This window comes from Equus asinus, chromosome X (genome assembly GCF_041296235.1).
Source record: "Equus asinus isolate D_3611 breed Donkey chromosome X, EquAss-T2T_v2, whole genome shotgun sequence".
In the NCBI taxonomy this organism is placed as follows: domain Eukaryota; kingdom Metazoa; phylum Chordata; class Mammalia; order Perissodactyla; family Equidae; genus Equus; species Equus asinus.
Window position 1 is genome coordinate 58,837,858 of NC_091820.1, and position 17,858 is coordinate 58,855,715.

The window sequence follows — 17,858 nt, forward strand, 5'->3', positions numbered from 1 at the left end:
AGCACAGCATGGCTCACTTGGGTTCTCTTATTAGGATCTCACAAGGCCAAAATCAAGGTGCTGGCAGGGCTGAATTTCTTTCTGGAGATTCTGGGAAAGAATTTACTTCCAAGAACATTCAGGTTTTGGCAGAAATAATTTCTTTCTTATCCTTTCTATGTGGCCCTTTCCGTCTTAAAGCCAGCAATGGTGGTTTGAGTCCTTCTTGTGCTTCAAACTCCTCTACTTATCCTTCCATCAGCCAGTAAAAGCTCTCTGCTTTTAAAGGTTGATGGAATTACGTTGGGTCCACCAAAGTAATCCAGGATAATCTCCCTATTTTAAAGCCAAATGATTAATAACTTTAATTACATCTGTAACATCTCTTTTGCAATGTAATGTAACATATTCACAGCTGTAACTCCAGAGAGTGAAGATCATGGGGGCCAGAATTCTACCTACCACAATCTTGTTTCCTGCAGACTTGCTGAATTTATTTGTTCTAGTAGTGTTTTAGTGAATTCTTTAGGGTTTTCTCTACGCAAGATCACGTTGCCTGCAAATGAACCCAGTTTCACTTTTTCTTTTCCAATCTGGATGCCTTTTACTTTTGTCTAATTGCCCTGGCTATAACTTTTAATACAATGTTGAATAAAAGTAATGGGAAGAGACATCCTTGTCTTGTTCCTAATCTCAAGAGGAAAACATTTAGTCTCCATTAAGTATGATGTTAGCTGTAGGTTTTTCATTGATGCCCTTTATCAGGTTGAGGAACTTTCCTTTTATTCCTAGTTTTCTTAGGATTTTTATCGTGAATGCATATTGGATTTTCTCCAATGTTTTTTCTAAACCTATAAAGACGATCATGTGGATTTTGTTCTTTCTTCTATTAATATAATGTATTACGTCAATTTATTTTTGTGTTCTTGGGATAAACTCCACTTGATAATGATGTATAATCTTTTTCATATGTTGCTAGATTCAGTTTGCTTAGTATTTTGTTGAGAATTTTGTGTTTATATTCATGGTATTATTTTTTCTTTAACTGTTTGGTAGAATTCATCATTAAAGCCATCTGAGTCTGAGTTTTTCTTTGGGGAATGATTTATGATTACTAATTCAGTCTCTTTATTTGTTACCCATCTGATTTTGTTTAGAGAGATTTCATCAAGTACAATGACCCCGCTATTCTCTTGCTGGCATTGTCGCTGATCTGGCCCACTGTAAATGAACTGAATATAATTGCCATTGATTGTTATCTTACATAGTTGAACAGGTAGAATAGATTTTTTATGTTGGTGCTTTGGAAATCATTTCAGATATAGTCTGATTTTGCAAATCATTTAATTTTAGGAGTAGTTGTAAAATTTAACCATGCCTACTAGCCTTTTTTAAAATCAGAAACCTTATTAAACTTTTCCAATAAGAATTAAAAATGCCTAATAATCTTTTATTTTAATGTTTTTGAAGGTTTTGCAAACTTTTCTTACTCTCTACAAAATACATGCACTCCAAATGGAGAAACTCAGCCTCTGTCCCCCTATTTACTACAGTATTGCTTCTCTGGTTTATATTTTTTCCTCTAAATACAAGTTTTATGACTGACTGTTTTTAACATATTCTTTTCAGTGGAAATTCTGATATATGTTGGCTTGCTTTATTCAGCCTATAGACCTTGACTGACTACTATATGGCAGGCATTGTGCTAGGAACTCTGATAGGAAAACTTTCTATGAGGAATCCTATTAGTTTGGCATATTATGTGTATATTGAAAAAGTAACCCTGTGAAAAGGTAAATGAAAATGTAGATTAGGTCCATAAAGGAACTACTAGCAGTATTGGTAATGTTTTCACAATACTCCAGTGAATGGACTCACAACACAGAGTAGTTTATATATATTTACAGAGTAGTTTATATATATTTCATTTTGAAAAGCATATATTAAAATCCCATATATGTGTGAATCGGTACATGGGGGGTGCTTATTATAACAGTATAATAATCATCCAAAATATTGCTCCTCTTTTAGCAGTTTCTGTCAGTTACATTCTTTTTTTCTGATTTCTAATAGAAAAACAAGAGGAGAAAATAATGGAATTTTATGAGTAAGCAGAAAAATATAGATACAGATAGTTTACAAAGCTCTTCAATTCATCTTGTAACAAAGTCTTCTTTCTCTTAGACCAGAAGATCAATTCAGAAGTTATTAGAATGGGAAAATAACAGATTATATCACAAGGTAAGAAAGTTGAAGCAAATAAGTGCCCCATTTATATATTTGCATTATTAAATTGAAAGAATGAGAATTTTTCAGGCCACAAAGAATAGATTAGAGAAATAATACTCAATTTTTAATGTATATTCTTTACAAGGTATTTTTAAATGCTATGTTTTATATCTTACACTTATTTCTGAATTGTTTTCAGTGATTTATTCAAATATATCAATAATAATTAGTATAAATTGATATCAAAATTCTTAACAAACTCTACTTTCTTAGCTTGCTTTGCACTGGAAGTTGACTAAAAGGAAATGCGAAACTAGCAATATGATGGAGTATGTAAGTATGCAGTCGTTTTCAATTACATTTTTTGGATTCCATCCTAAATGTTACGGTTTACTATGTTTATCATTTGTCAGATCTTCCTTCTACCTTTTTTCTCCTCACCCTGAACTTTTGTAAGTTGGAACATAGAGGTTTCCTCCCACCTTCTTTAGATTTGTAGCCAGCACAAAATATCTTGAAAGCTAGCAATATTTACATCTTAGAAAAATCTCAGCTAGTGTGCTCAAATGAAAACATTGCACAGCCTTGATCTTCTTTTAATGTAGGTGCAAACCATTGCATCTGGCGACGGGTACAACTGCTGTTGCACGAAACTATTTCTAAATGTAATCTTGTCAAAATTTGCATAAAATAGGAATTGACTTCTGAATTCCAGATTCATACTTATTGCTTTTTTTTTCCTTAGCTGACATTTAATTTTCAGTGAAAATACTGTAGCTTCCAATATTTTTTTACTGAAAGCTATGCAATCTTAATCATAAAACATAAATTCACATACAGCCAATGTGATAAATTCAGCATCATTAATATTCAAAAGAATATGAAATTTATCCAAGCTTCAAGTTGCTGACATGCAGTATATATTTAATAATAAACATTCCATTTCCATTTCATGAATAAGGATTATTATGGTATCTTTCTCCACTTTGAATAGTTTTGGAAAAAATGTGCAAATGACCACAAATCTAAAATTCACTATAGATAAAACCTTATATAAGCTATTCTGAATTTATATACTAAACTTATATAAATTTGTGTATTAAATGTACATAAGTTTATAAATAGGTTTTTATTAATCAATCCATTTGGACACTTTATTATTTTTTTACAAACAACTTGTAAAAGATAGTAATGCTCTACCAATATCAGCTGCTTTAATTGAAATATATATAGATGTAATACAGGTAAAAGTATTTTTTCTAATCTGTATAACACTATTTTAATCTCTTCCACTTTCCTAGAAAAAGGAGGGGCAGGGTGGGGAAGGACAAAATAATGTGATACGGTTTGCTTTTCTGCACCTAAACAAATAGTTATTGCAAATCAGGTAATAAAACCCATTAGCTACAATAAGTAGTTATGTTAGTTAGCCAGTTTAATTTCATTGCCAATCTAATGATAACTTATAGTGAGTTCGTTTTTAACTGTTTTATATATATCACTTACTTTATAGTATAGGACCAAAATGTAGTCCTGTGAAAAATGATTATAGACTTTCTGAGTTATTATGTTATAGTAAATGAAAAGTATTTTGCCAATATATTCTTGTTTGTTTTTATTTTGCAGGTAATACTAATAGAATTCTTACCAAAATATCCCATATTCCGACCTGACTGAGGAATTTTATTCGGTCACTTCTGTGTTACCTGTCATTTCCTACCCTTAGTGCCTTGTAGATGATTTTGGAATGAAGATGGTCTCCTTTGCTGTGTTCAACTTATTCTTTATAACGGTAGAATGTTCTCCTCACTCTTTTATTTGTGTTGGTTTCAGAAGAAAATTTGCACATCTTTTTTTTGTTGTTAAATGAGGCTTGTGTTTTGCACTCTCAATTTTTAAATAAATACACACACACACATATGTATATATATATAGTTGCCACTAAAGATAAAACATCAGTGCTGGTGTTTGGAAAACAAAAACTTGTTCTGAGCATGCTGCCTTATAATTTTCATACTCACTGTTTCTACATATGCATCATTTTTCTAGGCTACTTATTGCTCTATAATCCCTTACTGGACATATGTAAATAAGCTTTTGGTAGCTTTTAGAAATGATTTTACCCTTACCTGCTTTTAAAGGACATGCAATTAATAGCACTGGTTTTGTCCTGCACTTTGCTAAGTTATCACTTATGTTAGTGGATAAAATATTTAAACTCCTAAAGACTTGTAAATATTCTCTCTTTGCATAATGTAAAATGTGATATGCCATGGTTTACAGAATGTAATATTACTCTTACTGTATTGCCAACAATTCTGCATAGATTTTAATATGAATGAAGTTCGCAAGCATCCTTTTGAATGTATAGACTGTTAACATGCTGTTTTATGGCAAAGCCGTAATAAGTATGTTAAAAATTTCAGGTGTAGGGCAGGGCTGCCCTTTGTAATGAGTGGATTAAAATTGAAATCATTGTCTGAGATATTCTGCATTGCACCTGAAACCAAGAACCTTATTTTTTTCGTTTAATTCAATAAATTCCCATTTTGTCCTCCACTCCCACCCCTAAAAGAATTCATTTGACATGTGACACATTTCACAGCCTCACTGTCCTCATTTATTTCCCTTTATGTATCTTTTCCCTCATTTGAAAATACACACAATTATGATCTTTAAAAAGTGTTTCAAGATTTCAGATGCCTTGGGAGCTGTCTAGACCCACGAAAGCCACTGCTAACCTCTTTCTGGATTTCTGATATTTTACTTTGGGAAAGAGGAAGAGCTAATTGAGAAGCTGTACTAAAGGATATATAGTGGCTGATTCATAATTGATAAAATACTCTTAATCCTCTTTTTGAGGATCTTTTTTAAACATTTGGATATTATTAATGAGGAAAGACAAGTTTTAGACAAAAGTATTTTAGTTTATAAATTCACCACACATGTAGCCTTTTTATTGGTATGTGCATATTTCTCTCTTTCTCTTCACAATTAAGATGAGTGAGAGCACCACACTCTAATTCTTCTAGAATTTGAATTTTTAACATAATGAAAGCTTTATATTGTGTTAATTCAACTGCAAATGTATGCCTGTATATAGGCATTATTTGTAATTCATAGTGCTAAAAATAAATTAAAAGTATCTATGACTGAATAATATTTTATTTATCATCTTACTCTTATTGCTTTTAGTAAACTTTTTTAGGCAAACATTCATCCCAGTGAAGAGAATAATCATTTCTTCATGCAAGGTCAAACCTTTTAAAGCCACTTTTAAAATTTATGCTTAATTTCAAATCCACAGTCCTGGACCAGTAAAAGAGGGAAAAAAGAGACACTATTTGATATATGATTGTAATTGTTTGCACAGTTTTTCACCTCCCTCTGTAGAGCCCCATTACCCCCATGCCACCCAGCCACCCAGAATCTCTAACTTTTAATGTATTGTGTGTGCCTGCAAATATCATTTGTCTGTCTGCTGCAAAATTGAAGGTGTATTTTTGTAGACAAGGTGGAAACCTCTGAGAATGCATACCAAATGTCTTGTTTTATAGCTAAGGTCAGGGAAAAATTGTATCTGTGGTTTATGTTCCTTCCAATATCATCAGGTTTATGCTTCAAACTGTGACAGTTTAATACCAAAATTTATTTCCAGCATAATACAAAATGTCTAATTATCACGGATAGAATAATTACTTTTAAGTGCCAACCCTTAAGATCTCCCTTTTTCTGTAAAATTTAGGATTAGAATTTGGCCATGTAATAGTCATAGTAACTTTTTCTGCCATGTATGAATCACACTTGATTTTACTCAAAGAACAGCAGGAAGTGGTGAATTGTTTCCATGAAACTAATATTGAGACAAGAATAAAGTGCATCTGGAGGTGACAGAGTAAAATTCAAGTTACAGTAGTATCTGTCATAAAAATCATTTGGCAGCATATGTAAACTTAATTTTAAAACCTGCTCTAGTCACTCTTAAATTTATTATTTTATTGTTCATTATGCTGGTTGGCTCATCTTATTTTCTTGTACTACTCAGAAAATACCCACTTTTCTCTTTTTCTTTCTTATATGACTGCTTTTCCAAACTGTTGTTTTTTGGAGGGGGCTGATTAGCAATTAGGTATTTTAGAGTGCTTTGGGGGGTGGGGGGTGTTTTCCTTTCAATGAAATTGGCAGCAGTAAATGCTGAAATGACAGAGCACACTGTGGTCATTAATTCCTCCCCATCGACCTTTTTTTCTTTCATCCTCAGGATAGAACGTACTTGGATATTTCAATCAAGTTAGTAAAATATTTTTGTGAAAGTTGTTTTTAGATTGAAGTAATTTTGAATTTCTTTGTTACACAGTATTCCTTTATAAAACCTGCTGTGATAGTTTCCAGAGAAAATAACATATATTTGCCAAAGTATATAAAGCTTTGAGGTTACAAGTAAAAATTATTCCTTCTCTAACTTTCCCTTATGCATCTCCACCCCCATTGCCCCTTTAAACACCTAAATTGTGTATAAAATGGAATAAGCTCTAACTTTTTCAGCTGCTCTTTGTTCCCCACTACCCCCTGTATTAATTTGGGAAAGAGACCATTGTAGTCAAATGTTAGAAGTAGGTAGAGAAGTGCCTTGTCTTTTTTGAACAAAAATAGTGTTTTATGTTGAAGGAAGCAGAACAAATGAATTGGTAGATCATCAGATTTAAAACCATCCTTTTCAACAAAGTATAAGAATATTTCACTAGCATATTATATTTCTTCTGTTTATTATTTAAAGCCTGTTTTGTTGTTTTCCCCCAATCATGTGATCTATTAGTCACAAAATATTACAGAACAGGACTATCAGTCACTTACAAAAGTAGTATGATTCTAATGCTAGTAAACATGTAATTTAACATGGTTCTGGAAGAGCAATGGTCTTTGATTGAAGCCCTAACAAACCGACTTAAGTATTTAATACGCATACTATTCATATTATTATGACCTATAAACACTAATGTCTGAACAGTTCATCAAAGTGTGCTGATATTTAGCACTCTACCATTTTTAATGTAATTTCTTCTTGTTTTTTCGTAATTTGAGTGAAGTTCCATAACATTTGCATGCCTTCGAATAAACAGGGTTTTTTCAAATGTATGAGAGCTTTAAAAAATCATTAGCATTTTAATTTTGTTTACAAATAAACCACCACTTAAAATAAACCTCATTACTTGAACATAAAGCCCCCAAACAATATTTCATTAGAAATGATTATATTGACCTAGGAGGATATAGAAATATATACACCCGTTTAATTGGAGAAGTTTCACATATTGGAAATACTTTTTGCTAATTTGATTATAAGATGCTCAAATTCATTGAAATTAGGTCCTCTTATGCCTGTAAAACTCTGCTTTAGAAAAAAATCCATTTTGCAACAATTGTCAAATTGTTCGAGTTCCTTTAAATGGTGAACTATTGGGCAATTCTCCACAGAAAAGGAATAGATTTTATTCATAATACCTGTTCATGTAATATGTGGACTAAAAATAAGGAGATATATATTTTCTTATCTTGCTCCAAATTTCTCTCACCTGATTCTAAGCCAGTCTTTTCATTTTGATGATGGCAACCTGAGAACGTGTTCCAATTTCTGTAGACTTTGTCAGAGTCGTACTATCTGAGAAAATGATCTAATATGATGGGTTCCAGGCAAGTCACTTAAATTACATGTCAGTCTCTTCATCTGTGAAATCATGGGGTTGAACCTGGAACTGTACAGAAAATTAGAGATCACCTAACATTCTGTGATTCAAGGAATGTTGAGGAAATTTTTTCTCTACAGAATCCCAGAATGATTTTCCTCAGATGTACTACCCTTGGTGGAAACTCTCACAGTGCCTTGCACACAGTAAAAGTTTGATTTGCCAACTGGCTCCTAGCTGATGTGTGTTCTTATCACACAGACTCAAAGAACCTGATGTCTGCTAGACCTCAGCACCTCCATGGTGATAAGAATGAATGTAGTTTCCCTAGGAACTGAGAACTGAGGTCTGTGGGCTTTGCCTATGTGGAATCTGACTGTGCAGTTGGTATTTGGGCAAGAATTATAGCTGTGACAACAATGGAGATATGGGAGGACCCGCTTTGACATTGATGTGGAAAGAGTTTTATATCCTATTCAATATCTGCTTCAGTGTCTTGTTAAGTTCCATATCCTCAAAAAGATCTGTTGGAACAAATTGATAGTATTAGATGCAAAGAAAAGTGGTGTGGAATTCAAACCCAAGTCACTTCTGGTTTAATTCTTAGCTCTGCTGCTTAATTCCTCTGTACCTCATGTCCTCATTGTGGAAGTGGGGACAATAATCTGGACCTACCTCACAGGGGAATTGAGGATCTTTTCATATATTAATGTGCTTTTGAAGTTGACTGAAAGATGTACTGGATATCATAATTTTGTAATTTCTAAATAGATTCCTTTTAATCTATGTTCTTATGTTTTCTTTCTCTGTCAAACCCTACAGAATGAGTGTTGCACTTAATCTATTTTTCCTGTAGTAAATTTTGTTAATAATCCCCTATGTGTTAACATGGGTAATTGTGTTATGTTAATACTTGATTTAGGGAGGAAAAGCAGGTGAGTGTAAACCGGTGGTTCCCAACTTGGGGCAGATGAAGATAGCAGTGGGAGCATCCTTGAACCTTTTTCATTATTTCAAAAAGTATATTAGAAATCATACATTTACCCATAATATTCCTGCTGCACAAACCAACTAACACATTGCATTTCCATGCATATTGCGTAAATTTTTTCAATTCTGTCTAACACTGGTTATCACACGCTAACCAAAAGCTGTGAATTGCAGTTATGCTTTTGATTAATAAAAATATGAGAAAGCCTATTATTACATGCAATTTAGTAAGTAAAATACTTGAAAACGTGGAGAAGGAATAATGTAAGGATCCTTATGGTGAAATGTTGGGAGCCACTTCTATAAAGGAACTAAAATTATTTGACCCTCTCCACAGGTTGCTTACCCAGTCCCTAAATAATAAAATGCTAGATTGTGTGTGTGTGTGAGTGTGAGTGTGTGTTGGCTGGAGTGAGCTATATAACTCCAGGTTAGAATTTGCCTTCAGTTTTTTCTGTTTCAGAATGATCTAACTGAGCTACTTTATTTTGGTGTGTATATGCACACACATATAGGATTGCAAATGTGGAAAGTGTTATCATGTCATGTTCTAGCATTGGAGTAGGTATCAATTTCTGAGTCTCAAAGTAGTTCTGTGTATGAACTCATCATGATGAGTCAAGGCAATAATTCCTCAAATGTTCCTTTTATTCCTGCTTATTTTGTTTGGTTTTATCTTGGCTTAATTTTCTTAATTTTACAGTTTTCTAGTAAGCAAGTAGTGTAAAATTTTTTTAATGCCCGAACTTGGAAACAAGTTACAGATGTTTGAAATTATATAATCTGCAAGCTCGTTTGCCATCCTTGGACTAACCACATACAAATAGGAATCTCAGCTGCAAAAACAGGAAATCCTGGGAGCTAGAGAGCAGGCATTGATCAAAACATCTGTTTGAAAAGCCTAGGATTTCTTCTTTTTGGGAGAAGATTCCTGTTGGAACAGCTTTACAAGAAAAAAATAAAAGTGGATATGTCCATTCAAACCTAGAACTTTCATGCATCTTGTATTGTTACATAGCCTGTGGAATGAATTCATTTTTCTCCCTTGAGTTTGGGAGTAACTTCCCTGGAAGAACTCAACCTATACACAGCTGTGCCAAAATGAAGGATACCTGCCTCTCTGAAACTTTCACTGCTGCTTCTGTCGTTGTTCACTTGTCAGATATAAAATTTTATTATCTCAGGATGCAAAATTACAATAAAGTGCAAATCTATGTTAATGAATTGAATTGTGTTTTCTTTGGTGCATCTTCCTTTCTTCCTTCCCTACCCTGTTTTCATCATTATTAGGTGATTACTTAAGGCCTTTTTAAAAAAATTTATTTTGCATACTGCTCCTTCCTACATTTGCTAGTGTTATGTCTGACCCTGTAAGTAATTCATGCTATATATTAGCTTAGGGGGCCTGTGTTGTGCCCAGTGTTTGGCATCTGACTAAGTAGGAACTTGTTTCTAAATGACTTTGCATTCACCCTGCATGCCCACCTGTGAACTGTAAAATTTAAAGTACAAATGGAGTTCCACCTTAGTAAATGTAATTTTTTTAGTGCAAGAAATGTTGAAATGTGAGGCTACTTGACAAAAGTTTTGACTCTTTGTCAGCAGATCATAAGAAAGTCAAGTGTTATGATCTTCTACTTGACTTCTACTCAAGCTGATTAACATGCGATAATATTAGGTTTTTTAAAACTTATGCCAAACTTGTGCGAATTCAGCAAAACAGCAAAATGTAACATAACAAGAAAAACTTTAATGTTTCCCAGTATCTTTGGTAATTGTACTGAATATTTCAAAAATACTTTAAATTTCAAAATGTTAAAGCAGAGATGACATAGTTAAACATACAAAGAAGTTTCATAATGTTTTAAAATTCTTTTTTAAAACTTTATAGATCGAGCAAAAAATCTATACTTTTCTAACTTCTTGGATGTGAAGTAGAATGTGCCGTGTGGGAAGTACTTTCACATTACTTTTTATATTATTGGGGGCAGAAGCCACATGCCTTTAAATCTGCCATTAAATAATATTTAACACTTCATGGGATGCTTCATTTGCCTAAATGTGGGAAATTCTCGGGGTGATACTAGATCCCAGGGGATCTAGGGAATAAGGGATCCAGTTGTAATTACCATAAGTCTGAGTTGTAATCCTTGTTCTGTCACCTGAGTGACCTCTAGCAAAAATTAGGACACTCAGTGAGCTTGATTTTATCCATCATCCCCGAGGTAGGAGGTTGAGTTTGATCAAGGCTGCAAACTAAACTATAGCCAGTCCTCAGACAGGTGTGTCTTTTTGACCTGCAGAAGTTTTTTCACACATTTTGAATTAGTTGCCAGCACTTAAGAGACTTCACATAGAAATCCAGATTTCTGGCTTCACTTGAGAAATTCCACATGTGAACTATCAGCTATAACTGAGTAGCAGCCTACCCCCTTTAAATGGAGCGAATTTATTTTTTGTTTTGCCATAGTTATAACCATTCCCTCTGTCTTCTAAAACTCAGGTTATGTTGTCTTTCTTATGGTATAGTTAAAAAGGAAACAAAATGTTTCTTGAATCCATATCTCTTTCAAAATTGAGGAAAAAATACCATGATAACTGCATATATTCTTTAAAAAATTTTGGTGGGGTGGGAAGATGGAGTGGTTTTCTTTTGGTGGAAAGGAAGTGTTTTCTTACAAATGACTTGCTTCATTCATTGCTATTACCTGGTGATTATGGACACTTGATTTCATGATCCCTAAGCCAGATCTAAAGCCTCATTTAATTCTGACATTCTTAGTTTCCATGTGATGATTCTATAACATTGATGTATTTCAAATTATAATGCCTTTGAAGGTCTGTGTATGATGATGAATGGATGGTGTTATGAAACTGGTCAGGCTTCCAAATAGAATAGTGACATCAAAGGTTTCACCTAGTGAAACACAGCCACAAGCAGAGAGGACCAAAACATTGTTTTAGAACCAATCTTTACTTCATAGCTTTTCAACAAAAGTTTGGTCAGCTACGCAAAGCAGCACCTGCTTTGTTATCTCCCAAGGGTAATATTGCCCAAGGTGATAACACCATGATAAGAACTCTAGGTAGGAATCTATAAAACCTGTCTTGTATTTTGTTATTCAGAAAGGACTACTGATTGTTTTTCTTTTCTCACACTATGTTGAAGCAAAATGATGTTAATTTAAAAGAAAATTTAGAAAGACCTATTTCATAAATAGGTTAGACTCAATATGTTTAGATACTGCAAGCAGAACTGTCAGTTGTATTAGGGTCTGATGGATGAAAAGTAGGGCCATTAAGATAATTTTTCCTTTATTATTAAAATACTTGCTTCCATTAGAAACTGTAAGAAATAGAAGTATGAAGAAAATAAAAATCTCCCATAATCCCACCATCTGCTGCCATTTTAATGTCTTTAAATTGCATAACATTTTTATGTATGTGTATAGTGCATTTTTATAAAGAAGTTTTCTTACATGTATATTGTATGCTGCTTTTACACTTTCATATTTTCCAATATCAATATGTAATCTTGGAAACTTAAATATGGTTATATAGTAGTGCAATGTTTGAATATGCCATAATTTAGTCATTTCCCATTGTTTGATATTTAGTCTGTTTTCAGTGTTTTGCAATTATAAATAATGACTTCATGAGCATCATTATACATAAATCTTTACCTGCATCTGATAATTTCCTTCAGATAGATTCCTGTAAATCAAATATTGTATAAAAGAGTATGAAGTCTTTATAGCCCTTGAAATATATTGCAAAATTGCTTTAGGAGAGGCATGGAAGATATGACACCCAGAAACTGAATGTTTCTGTCTTCCTCTGGATAGATGGGGAGAATTAAGAGCAGGAATTAATACAGACACACTGCTTAGAGGTGCTAATTGGGGTAGGGTGCTGGCAAAACTTGGAAGGATAAAACTGGTGTTCCCAGCAGCTAAGACTAGAACAGGGAGTCCTTGCTCCTCCAATCAAGGGAATGTGGAACGCTATCCTCAGCCCTGCAGAGCTGTCCCTAAAAGTCAGAGCTAGCGGCCTGATCCCTTGAAGCCACCAGCTCTCAAATTGTATGATTTACAGGGCTCTGATAGCTCAATACAAAGCATCAGCAAATACAATTTGTGTCAGCCTGTAGTTATACCACCCCACCATCATCTTTCAACAGTCAGATGGAAAAGCAAGCCACCTAATTCCCTCTCCCAAATATCAAGCACAGGCTTCGATGGCCATGTTGGCCTACTGCCTCCCTTGATAGCTTTTTAAATTTGACTTTATGAAAGATACCCTTCCTCACACATTATTTGCCATATTCTGTGTCCTTATAAGATTATTTCTCACTCCCCTAAAATGGCTGCCTCTTACCTGCTTTACCAATTCTTGGAAGGCAGCCATAATTCAGCAAAAAAAATGCTGGATTTATATTTTTCGTAGACCTGGCTTTCTGGTGTGCCATTTCCCTCTAGACAGTCTTGGGAAAGTAGTTCAACTCTTTTAGCCTTGGTTTCTATTGTAAAACAGGAATAATTACACTTAACAGCATTCTTAGGATTAAGTGAGATCACATCTGAAAGAGGTAAGAAGGTATCAAGTCACAGTATTTTTGTTTCTAGTGAAGAATAATTTCATGATCTATGCCTTCTGATAGGTAAATAAGCTAATCTAATTCTTTGATCAGGATTGTCTACTGCTGCTTATGTTAAACATGTTGACCATTCAGAACTCTACCAAGATAGAAGCAGTGGGTCCTTTCTTAGTTCTTTTTACTTAGGGGCACTCCTCAGGTGTACATTACAGTGTACAATACAGTATATTAGAGTAAATAGAAAACACATTATTTTGTAAGATCAGCTTTGCATTCTGCTTTTGGTGTATGACTTTAAAAAAATATTTTAAGCAATTTGGACTAGAAAGGAATTATTTGGTAGGTGGTGGAGGGCAGGAGTGGAGCCAATCAACAAACAGAACTCCGAGATAGCTGACAGTCAGTTCTCATTTCTCTTGTCCGAAAAAGCATCCTGAAATACTTACAGTTTGACAAGGAATTTCACAGATGAAAGATGGGCAGCAATGCAGATGTTCAGAGTGGCATAGATGATCAGAATTGAAGGCAAAGATCAAAGGAAACCTCTAAATGCTTCCAAGAGAAATGTCTTGGGGTCAGCCCAGTGGTGCAGTGGTTAAGTTCACATGCTCTGCTTTGGTGGTCCGGGGTTCACACGTTCAGATCCCAGGCATGGACCTACACACTGCTCATCAGGCCATGCTGTGGCAGCATCCCACATACAAAATGGAGGAAGATTGGCACAGATGTTAGCTCAGCGACAATCTTCCTCAGCAAAAAAAAAAGAGAGAAATCTCTCATGATTAGTAAATTTTCAATAAATTAAGACTGTATGTACATAATGGGGGCCAAATCGCCAGAGTGAAGAATTACAAACAAGGGCTTAGTACTTTTGGATGTTGGAGAAATTTTCAGGGACCTGTTTTCCTCTGGCTGATTATTTGAGGTGACTAGAGAAGGGGAAAATTCAAATAAATGAACCTTCAACTGGATGCTCTTAACATCTGTATTTGAAGGGAAACCCATCTGCACTCTGAACCTTATTTTCCATGATATCTCTAATGTCAGTCTGAAACTCTATATGGGCTTAATGAGTAATCAATTATAACATTGCATTATAAAATCTTTAATTTTATATATTTTTCTTCTTGACTTTTATCTCTGTTTCAACCTTGACTTTTATTCATCTGTCTCAACCTTTTGTTTGCTCAAAGTTCTGGAAACAATCAACAAATAAATCTGTGCTGGCAAATGCGAATGGGAACTCTACTGTCCTTACCACTGAGTTCATCTGAGTAATGTTAGTGTTGGCTTGGCCTCTAAGACTAATAAGCTTTTGTCTATTCCAAGCACCATGTCAAAATTAGATCTCAGTTGGGAGGAATGAATACCAGGTTAAAAGATACCAAAATGCCATGCCATATGATTAAGGGAAATAGTTTGATCACTCAGAGAAAGCCTATGCTGACTCTAGAAGTTGTAATGAAGAAAGAAATGGAATCAAGACCTACCATAAAGAATACAGCAACTAGAGGGATGTGTGCTGTTGGATCCGAATAAGTCGGTGAGAGTGTCGCCCAAAGACCTCCTCCATTTCCTCCTCAGATTGGTAATGGCTGACAAAGACAATTTATGCTCATATAGTCTAGTTGTTTAATAGAAAAGATTGGCAATGAAGCATGACTTGTAAAGAGGTTTCGTGACTTGGGCAATGTTCTCTCTTGGAAAAATGATTTATAATTTGTGAAAATGAATGGTTCCTCAAGAAATGCCAGCAACACACTCACAAGCCACTTTAAAATCTCTATTTTCTAGGTATGCAATGGGTCTTTTCCACTTTTCAGTCTGTTGAGCTACAACAGAACGGAAAGCAGAGCTAAAGATAAGGATTAAAGGAGATCATGGACCAGTGAGTAGGAAAAGAAAGACTAGGTGGCCCTTGGAGACTGCTGTGAGACTTTGCACCCGAGGTAGATGTGCAAAAACGTGGTTTTGTAGAAAGAGCACTGAACTTGGAATCAGATTACTTGGCTTCAAATTCCAGCTCTACATTTTACTAGCTTTGAGATCACTTAAAGTCTTTGATATTGTTATGAAATGAGGAGAATATAATAATCCTTGCCTCACAGGGCTATTGTGAAGATCAAACGAGATCATGGGTGTAGAAGAGCTTTCAAAACTGTAAGTGAAGGAGAGTATTGCTGTTGTCCAAGACATCTCGACACATACCGGCTACCAGGGCACAGCTAGAAAGGAAAGAATCCTCCCCATTACTGGAGCTGTAGCTAGTGAACTCCTACAGCTATAAGCCTCTTATTTATCCCCTGAGGATGTTCAAAGTTTGTGTGAAAACTTAGTGGCGTATAGTACTGAAGATTACTAATTAATTTATCTTTCCATTTACTTTTCACTTCAAACATAGGTTCCTAAAGAGGCCTTGCTTCCTTCCTTTTAAATCTTTTCGACTGACTTTCAGCAAACTGACATAATAGTTTTAAGCAGATTAAGCATAATAGTTTAAGCAGATCCTACATTGTTTTCCTCATATTTAGGTAGCACTACCTTGGTATTTTTTACACTAGTTTTGAGAATGTAGCCCAAGCACTCTTTTGTTCAGGCCTCCCCTTGACCAGTAACACATGTGTGAGACTGCTAGCTAGAGTTGTGATAATAGAACAAGGGAGTATATAGGATCTAAACTTATTGGCTTGGCCTCATGAGCATGATGTTCTAAACAACTCAAATTTGCGTTTAAATTTTAAGTTTCCAGGGACCATATTATAGAATGACAAAGAGTTAGATGTGGGAAAATGTCTTCAAGGGCATCTACTCCAGTGCAAATGAGAAAGCAGAGTCCCAAAGTGGGAACAGAGACTTGCTTTTAATGGCAGCGTTGGAACGGAAGCTAAGGTTACTTAACTCCCACTGCAGTACTACTTATTCTGTTTGCTTTGGATCATCCTTACATTGTTAAGAAGAGGACTACCCCCTTCCTCTCCTCCCATCTCTAGATAAATAACCCCTGAATCATGCAAATGATCCAAGCAGCATGGTGCAAACTTCAATAATTTAGAGCCATCAGACAGCTGTCAAGGAGTGAGCCTAAGAATTTAACTTTTCACTGGCTATCTTTTTTCCTTCCTTTTTCATCACATTTTCATAGGAGGCTGTGACTACAATATTTTATCCATACTTTTCCATATTTCATGGTCTTTATCATGTTTCATGAATGCAGGATAATCATTCCAGTTGATATCAGAGCTTACTTGAGTTCAGTTGCTTCATCTGAAAAATAATACGGGGTGGCAAAGAAATGATATTTGGACAAAATAACCTGAAAGATTCTAGTTTCAGCATTCTATGATTATAGAATTTAATATATGTTGGACAATTCCCAGTTTTCCACTAATAGAACTGTCAATGTATCATACAAATGTATTTTAACTTATTCGTATTTCCTTAGGATACATTCCAGAAATGGGATTGCTAGGTTAAAGGGTAGGCTGATTTTTTTATGACTCTTCATGCATAATGTCAAATTGCTGTCTATAAAGATTTACACTGATTAATTATGTCACTATCAGCAATGCGCAAGTGTTCCTGATTCTTGACAGCCTCTCCAGCACTGAGCTCCTTTATTATTATTATTAACTTAAGAGAAGTAAAATATATCAAATAATTAATTCAGCTTGCACTTTTTTCTAGTGAGGCTGAGCATTCTTCCAAGTATGTTTACTATTTGTGGACCGTGTAGGATAATTATGAAGATAATGGGCTTCAGTGCCAGATAGACCTGAAGTAAGCTACTTAGTTGCTCTTTGACCTAGAGCAAGTTACTTAATCTCTCAAAGCCTCAGTTTCCTCATTAATATCACCACATCAATAGTACCAGATTCTTTAGTGTTCTTGTGAGGATTCAGTGAGAGAATATATGTAAAGTACTTAACCGAGAGTCTGACATAAAGCAAAAACTCAATAAATATTAGCCATTCTTATGTGATTTGTGGGTGACAGCATAATATGATGGAGAGAACACTGAACCATGTATTTTTTTAAAAGCCAGGACTCTAGTCCTGCTTTTCCATTTACTTACTGTGAGTTCTTAGGCAATTTGGGCTTCAGTTCTCTGCTGTTAAATGAGAGACTTCAAGGATCTGTAATGGTTTTTCCAGTTCTAAAATCTTATACGGATATTACTTTATCGTGTATCATTGTAGTACCACCCTATACATCTTTGCAAGTTCTTTATGTGAAACTTTCATTTGTTATTTATTATGAATAAATTCACCATTCTATGAAGTAGAAAAATCTCCTGGCTCTCTCTTGATTGAACCTGACATCTTAAACCACCCACTGAGCAGCTGTCAATTCCATAGGAAAAAACAGATCTCTGTAAACAC

The 17,858-nt window shown here is 34.6% G+C and overlaps 1 protein-coding gene across 1 annotated transcript in view; it reads left to right on the forward strand.

The window, feature by feature from the left end:
* Positions 1 to 10,102, forward strand: part of CHIC1 (cysteine rich hydrophobic domain 1) — a 54,920-nt gene extending 44,818 nt beyond the window's left edge. Inside the window, exons 4-6 of the mRNA XM_014832021.3 lie at positions 2,164 to 2,220; positions 2,482 to 2,541; positions 3,835 to 10,102. Of these exons, the coding sequence (XP_014687507.1) occupies positions 2,164 to 2,220; positions 2,482 to 2,541; positions 3,835 to 3,885 (168 nt within the window). The 3' untranslated portion in view covers positions 3,886 to 10,102. The remainder of the gene's footprint in view (positions 1 to 2,163; positions 2,221 to 2,481; positions 2,542 to 3,834) is intronic.
* Positions 10,103 to 17,858: the final 7,756 nt, after the last annotated feature.